The sequence below is a fragment of the Heteronotia binoei genome, chromosome 4, assembly GCF_032191835.1.
Source record: "Heteronotia binoei isolate CCM8104 ecotype False Entrance Well chromosome 4, APGP_CSIRO_Hbin_v1, whole genome shotgun sequence".
In the NCBI taxonomy this organism is placed as follows: domain Eukaryota; kingdom Metazoa; phylum Chordata; class Lepidosauria; order Squamata; family Gekkonidae; genus Heteronotia; species Heteronotia binoei.
In genome coordinates this window covers 97,058,230-97,065,688 of record NC_083226.1, presented here as the reverse complement: position 1 = coordinate 97,065,688, position 7,459 = coordinate 97,058,230, and the positions used below count along the sequence as shown (strand labels likewise).

The window sequence follows — 7,459 nt, the reverse complement described above, 5'->3', positions numbered from 1 at the left end:
CAAATGGATAGCCAGTACTATTGTTTCCACAGTGCCATAAGAGCTCCCAAATAAGCTTTGGACCACTCTGAATCATTCATCCTGGCACTGGAGACTGTCCCCTACAATGTGACTGACATACACTGGTGCTTGGTCTAAACATTGGTTCCAGCATCAAGAGTTTCTATCTAGTATCACCCCCACCCCCCCAAGAAAGATCTATTATTATAGTGGAAAGATGCTTGAATAAGAATTTGGAGCACCTGCATGCACTGCACCCCAAAATGAGCTTTAGATCATCCTGAATCACACAGCTGGGGATGGTACCAAAACCAGAGTCTGGATCGAGTACCAATGCATGTCTTCTTGCAGGGGAAAGTGTCCAGAGTCTGGAGACATGTGATCTGGAATGGTCCACAGCTCATTTAGGTGTAGAAGTCATGCTACTGCTCCAGTTTCTGAGTCAGGGCATCTTTCTAATATAGTCATGTAGGCTTCCTGAGAGCATCTTCTTATTTGGATAAACATATGGAGCAGAGGTCCATCAGTGGCTATTAGCCATAGCATATTGATGGAACTCTCTGTCTGGGGCAAGTGATGCTCTGTATTCTTGGTACTTGGGGGAAGGGGCAACAGCGGGAGGGCTTCTAGTGTCTTGACCTCACCGGTGAACCTCCTGATGGCGCCTGGTTTTTTGGCCACTGTGTGACACAGAGTGTTGGACTGGATGGGCCATTGGTCTGATCCAACATGGCTTCTCTTATGTTCTATGTTCTTATCCCAGACTCTTGACACCAGAACCAATGTTTGGACTGGGCACCAGTGCATATCCCTTGAGGATTATAGTCCCCAGGGTATGATTCTGGGTGATTCAAAGTTTATTTTGTGGTACAGCTACTTCCAGATTCTTAACCTACAATTCTCCTCCTGACATGCCCCATTTTGAAACAGTAAGTGCAAAAACTACTCTTAAGACTAGAAGAAGATGAAGAAGATGATATTGGATTTATATCCCGCCCTTCACTCTGAAGAGTCTCAGAGCGGCTCACAATCTCCTTTACCTTCCTCCCCCACAACAGACACCCTGTGAGGTGGGTGGAGCTGAGAGGACTCTGACAGCAGCTGCCCTTTCAAGGACAACCTCTGCCAGAGCTATGGCTGACCCAAGGCCATGCTAGCAGGTGCAAGTGGAGGAGTGGGGAATCAAACCTGGTTCTCCCAGATAAGAGTCCGCGCACTTAACCACTACACCAAACTGGCTCTTTATATTACTTTATTCTTATTACTAAATATAAAGTAATAAACTAGAAAACAGCACAGGCCAACCTTGGTGCTCAGGCAGGGCAAGGGGCTTGTGTGGATGCCAACTCAACCCTGTATGGCACCCCATGGCTGGCTAGAGGCTCTCCTTGTGGGGTGAATGAGTCAGAGCTCACTTTGCAGTGTAGATACCCACCGCTGATGTGGGATGTCCACATCAATGTGCCCAATGAAGGGAGCTCTAACTCACCCCAGTTGAAGCTGGAATAAATCTTATTACGGAGAGGGAGGGGAGACCTAAAGGACCTTCTCAGACTTTGCCTTGGTTTATGTGTGTGGGCAGGTTAAGTGCCCCCTAAGAAATTTAAATGCCTCCCAATGAAAAAAATCCTAGCTCTGGGCCTGCTGCTATGATTTGTGCAGGTCCAAAGCTCATTTTGGAGTGCAGAGTTTTTAAAGTATTGTAAATGTTTGTCATTGTATTTACTGTAAAAGAACAAGGAAGAACATATAAGGAACAGGAGACCAACTTCAGCCTCCTGTCACTAAACTTCCAGGTGCAAATTCATCCATTAATATAATGGAGTTTGCTTAATAATGCATATATTCACCCGTTGCCACATGCTATTTTGTAGTAGATGACAAAATACTGAGTTAACTAAAATATAGTTTTATGCAAATCTAAATATAAGGTAATTGCTGGATTAATTAAACCGCCTCACGCTCAGAGTTAGCAAAATCCAGGATGCTTTTCCAAGCCCTTTTCCATTCGAAAGTTGTACATGAGCTAGTTTGAGTATCTATGCAATCTTGAAAATAGCAATAGCAACACAGCAGTTACCGACTCGCAAGGTTTCTTTCTTTCTAAATTTTCCAAAGATTCAGTTATGTTTGTCCACTCACATCAGCTCTTTCCGGTTGCATCTCATCCAATACGGTTTGTTTACAAAAGCCTCAACAGCTTTTACCATTTCCTTCCCATAGAAATAAACAGACGTCCATAGAGAACCCGAGACCTCAAAATAACTGGAGCTTTCCACTTTGCTTACTGCCGTGCATGCATAGCCTGTGCACGATGTGCCATTTTAGTACCCTCGCTCCCCGGTTCCACGCCTTGCTTTCCAGCACAAGGAACGCCAGTAATCAAACTACATTTCCCAGGATGCAGTGAATCCATTGCGCACGCGTTGTTCCTGCGCCCTTTGCCCGGCTTCTCTCCCATTTACTCTGCGCTGTTTGCTGGCTCCGCAGCTTTCTTAGGCGGAAAGCCTGTGGGGTGTTCGTGCGGTATGGCTGCTCCGTTGAGGTTTGACGGGCGAGTGGTCTTGGTGACAGGTGCCGGGGGAGGTAAGCAGCGACCTTGGTTGCTCAGGAGTAATTTCTTGGGCTGCAGAAAGGAAAAGTGATGGGTGTTAGTCTGTAGGGTTCTTGATCACAGGTAGCTGAAGGATAAATGGAAAAAGGGATCCTGTGTGCAGATCTGTTGTGAGAAAGCATTAACGTTAAATGAAATTACGTCCAAGGGCCAAGCTTAAAAATTCCGAGTAACCTGGTACTCTGGTAGATGCTTCTGAGCGTTCCCAAGTGAGGGAGGGTGATGGTGGTGGTGGAATCGTAAAACAATTGCATATTAAGTCCACCTGTTAGCATTGTTTAAGGCTTGCTTTAAATATTAATATCCCTAAATACTTAAAAACTGGACCCAAATTATTTGGATGCTCTCTTGATGAAATGTCGTTCTTTATAAGTCTGGCACTGGTCTCCAGTAATGGCAAGTTGTTTTAATTTGCACAACTTGATAGCTACTACATCTAATCTTTGTGGGATAATATTGTTAGTAACTCAACAGGATAAATCCCTAGGAAGTTTGCTTCTTAGTTTTAACAAGCCTTTTTCAAAGTATTGATATCACCTGTTTGAAGACTCCGCATTCCTTATTGTAATTCAACACTTTACAGATTAAATATTACAATCCCTATTGTGAAAGCTTTCATTTTGAAAACTTTTAAACTTAGATTTATAGTCCAGCCAAGCAGACATTCACCTTTATTGTTGAGTAATGTTGGGAGTGAAAATCAAATCAAAAGTTTCTTTAATGGAGTAACAATTTGTAATGCTGTGTGCTGGTTTGTCTTGGAAAGATATATGCTTAATGTGCACCCTGGTCAGGGAAATTTTGAATGTATGACATTCTGGTTTCAGCATGAAATCCCTCAGGAAGTATAGAAATTTTCAAAATAAATACAAACAAATCCAACATTTCACTCTGATCTTTTTCTACATACAAATCTGTCCAGGAACATGGTAGGCCCTATATCTTTTCCTTATACTACCTATTCTTATCACATGCTTAAAAAAAAGCGCAAGTGCTTCTTGATACCAGAAAGACAGGTTGTATATTTCAATATAATTGTCTTATTTGCATAATGGTGTTTTTGAAGAAATAGTTTCTGACATGCTACAACATGTTTATGGTAAGTTATGTTCTGCCTTAATAGTGAGATATATGAAAACAATCATTTTTATCAATACAAGAATGTTTATCTCAGACTGTTTTTCAAAGCCTTATGGGGGTAAGAAACTGTGTTTCCTTGTGTAGCCCAGTATTGTCTACATGCACTAACTGTGATACTGAAAGTCCTTTTCTGCATTTATCTATAAATGCTGGGGATTGAACCTGAGATCTCTAAATATTAATTTGGTGCTGTTCCATAGAGTTGTGGCTTCTCTTATAGTTTCAAGAACATGCTTCTATCTCTCATAAACTACCGGTATTTGTTTCTTAAAATTCCTTGTACAGTTTTGAAAATGGCCATTTTCCTTGTGAAGATACTTAGGATGTTGACTTTATATGCATATGAGTGTCTTAAGTGGTATATACAGACTGCACACCTGTTTCTTTGGAAACAAATAATCCACATTGGTTGTCTGTTGGAATCAAAGCTCTTTCCTTAAAGAACTGGATGACATTTACATGGAAGCAAGATTATTTGGTGCTCATGGCCTATCAGAGATGCACATAAAACTTTAAAACTCACTAGAGTATCACATTGCACATGTTAGCTGAAAAACAGCGAGTTAATTCTACCAGTAGAAAGCTCCATTCAATAATAGCTGGTGCACAATTGTTGCTATAGGAAGCACTGTGGAACTCTGAAAATCTAAAGTGATGTTGAACTACGAAATGCTTTTAGGAAGCTTTGGATCTAGGAACATGTGTTACCATCTCATTATAGCAGCAGTTCTTCCTCGACGAGTGGCTTGAGAACATTCTTCTAAATAAGCACAACAGAGAAGGAATATTGTTTATTCTGTGAAGGTGATTCTTTGAATTTGTATGTAGCTTTTTTTTGCCTAGCCACATGCTCTTGTCAGTTTGTTTGGAGAAAAGTTTATTTCAGTGGAAAGAAATTATAATATCCATGAATCTTAAACTTTTGAAGAGAGTTGGGCCATTGAAAGAGCTTTTGGAGCTAAAGTCTCAACAATAGCAAAGTTGAGAGGTGTGTACAGAAACAAAATTGCATCATTTTATAGTGTTGTATATTTACTGATGTTAAACTTGCAAGACAGCATTACTAACTTGGTTAGTATTATTTCCTTTCCTACTAACTTGGTTACTATTTATTTCCTTCATCTATCATGAAAGATTAAAATATGGTTGGGAACTTTGATTTGTTAATGTTTTGCAGTTTATTATAAGGGCATCTGAAGCAGAAAGCACTAGAATTTGCTTAGAGTGTAAACATAGCTTCTTCTGGGATGGCCTTTCTGGGTACATGATCACTGAATAAGCTGGAGTGTCTCTAACATTAGCCTTCTGTTTCTGAGGCTGTTGAACTTCCCAATATCTGATTGCCCTGGTCTACCTGGTCTCTCATTTCAGAGAGCTCTGAGACAGAGCAGAGATGCTGTGAGAGAGAGCAGAGAATAGGAGGAGCAGAGAGAGTTCTATAAGGGTGAAGTTTGGCTTTCTAAGCAGCTGGGGAAGTTGCTGAGAATTTCTGAGTTTGTGCGACTGCTGAAAATTCTGAGTTTGTGGTTGCTGGGGAACTGCTGTCTGTTTGGTTTGAGTGGGCTGAAGGTGATTGTTGCTGATTGATTAGGAGTGCCTGTATTCCGCACCCTCTTTGCATTATTAAGCTCCGCCTTGCCAGAGGCTGAGCACATTTCAGAGAGCTCTGAGAGAGAGCAGAGAAGATCTGAGAGAGAGCAGAGAATAAATGCTATAAGGGTGAGGTTTGGCTTTCTAAGCAGCTGGGGGAGTTGCTGAAAAATTTTGAGTTTGTGTGTCTGCTGAAAATTCTGAGTTTGTGGCTGCTGGGGAACTGCTGTTTGTTTGGTTTGAGTGGGCTGAAGGTGATTGTTGCTGATTGATTAGGAGTGCCTGTGTTCCGCATCCTCTTTGCATTATTAAGCTGCGCCTTGCCAGAGGGCAAGAGCTAAAGGGCGCTTAGCCTGTGCCTCCTAGCCTGGGGGCTGTGTAAGGACCAGGAACCGAGATCCCTATTTTCCTTGTGTTCTCAATAAGGTAAGTTGACCCTCCAGAAGGGGAGCCACGTAAATAAACAGGATTTAAAACGGGACTGTATATTTTTAGAAAAGCTGTCATGAAGGTAGGGGGGTGGGGGCTTTCCAGTGTTTTGCACTGAGTGTCACATGTATGACTATCTGCTACAGGACAGAAGTCTTGGATGTGTGCTCGATGCAAGGAGCTCCTGGTCCTCAGGCAACAAGTTCGTACCCTTGAGGCCGAGGTGACTGACCTGGAGAAGCAGAGACAGTCAATTAGGCACTCGGAGAAGACTCTCAGGGACGTATTAGATTAGCCCCAATCTGATCGTCGCAGCCCCGTTGCTACCAGGGAGCATGAGGGTGAAGAGGGAACAGGGCACCGTGCTGAAGATAAGGGGAATGTGCCCTCAGAAGGGACCTCTTCTTCAGTTGGTGAGCGGGTATCCTTTCGCGCCAAGGAACCATCCCTGGGCAGGGAGAGAGGGGGAGTCTTGGTAGTTGGTGATTCAATCCTTAGGCAAGTAGACAGCTGGGTGGCAAAACCGCGTACTGACCGTATGGTGACTTGCCTGCCTGGTGCGAACATTACGCGTGTAGTAGATAGGCTGATAGACAGTGCTGGGGAGGAGCCAGTGGTCGAGGTGCATGTTGGCACCAACGATGTGGGGAAATGCAGTTGTGAGGTGGAGGAAAAATGTAGGCTGCTGGCAGAAGACTTAAAGCAGGACCTCCAAGGTAGCCTTCTCAGAAGTGCTACCTGTTCCACGTGCAGGGCTGGAGAGACAGGCACAAATTAGAAGTCTCAATGTGTGGATGAGACGATGGTATAGGGAGGAAGGGTTTAAGTTTGTTAGGCATTGAGATGCTTTCTGGAACAAGCGGGAGCTGCACAAAAGAGACGGTCTGCACTTATCCCCAGATAAAACCAGGCTGCTGGAGCTTAAAATCAAAAAGGTGGCGGAGCAGTTTTTAACTAAATCTTGGGGGAAAGCCGACAGGAGATGAAATGTCTCTGGTTCGGGAAGACTCATCTCAAAGAGATGAAGGGTTAGCTGTTACTTTTTTTACTGGTAATGGATCAGAGTTGTCCACTGAGATGGTGACAAACAGTATGGACTATCTGCCAAAGTCTCGAGGCTTTGCTGGAGGAAGGTTGTGGGCTTAGCTTGCCTGGGAAATTATAGATGTTTGTATACAAATGCTAGAAGTGTTCAAAGTAAAATTGGTGAGTTGGAATGTATAGTGTTGGGAGAAAACATAGACATTGTGGGAATTTCAGAACCTTGGTGGAATGAGGAGAATCAGTGGGACACGGTGATTCCTGGATATAAGTTATATCAGAAGGATACAGAGGGAAGGGTTGGAGGTGGGGTAGCTCTGTATGTCAGAGAGGGAATACAGTCCAGTAAAACTGATGTCAGAGAATTAGATTCCCTTCTAGAAATTATTTGGGTCGAAATAGAGGGCCCAAAAGGAAATTTAACTATGAGAGTTTATCGCCCACCAAATCAAAAGATAGAGGATGATTATAATATGATGGAAGGATTGAAGATAGTGGCTTAACGTAAAAACTGTGTCGTAATAGGTGATTTTAACTACCTGCAGATTGATTGGGTCAATACGTGTTCTGGTCGAGAGAAAGAGATTGAGTTTCTAGATGCTCTCAATGACTGTGCTATGGAGCAGATGGTCCCAGAACCTACCA

General features: G+C 42.9%; 1 protein-coding gene across 1 annotated transcript in view; it reads left to right on the top strand.

Annotated features, from left to right (window-relative positions):
* Positions 1-2,438: 2,438 nt before the first annotated feature.
* Positions 2,439-7,459, top strand: part of HSD17B4 (hydroxysteroid 17-beta dehydrogenase 4) — a 127,416-nt gene continuing 122,395 nt past the window's right edge. Inside the window, exon 1 of the mRNA XM_060235553.1 lies at positions 2,439-2,586. Coding sequence (XP_060091536.1) covers positions 2,529-2,586 — 58 coding nt within the window. The 5' untranslated portion in view covers positions 2,439-2,528. The remainder of the gene's footprint in view (positions 2,587-7,459) is intronic.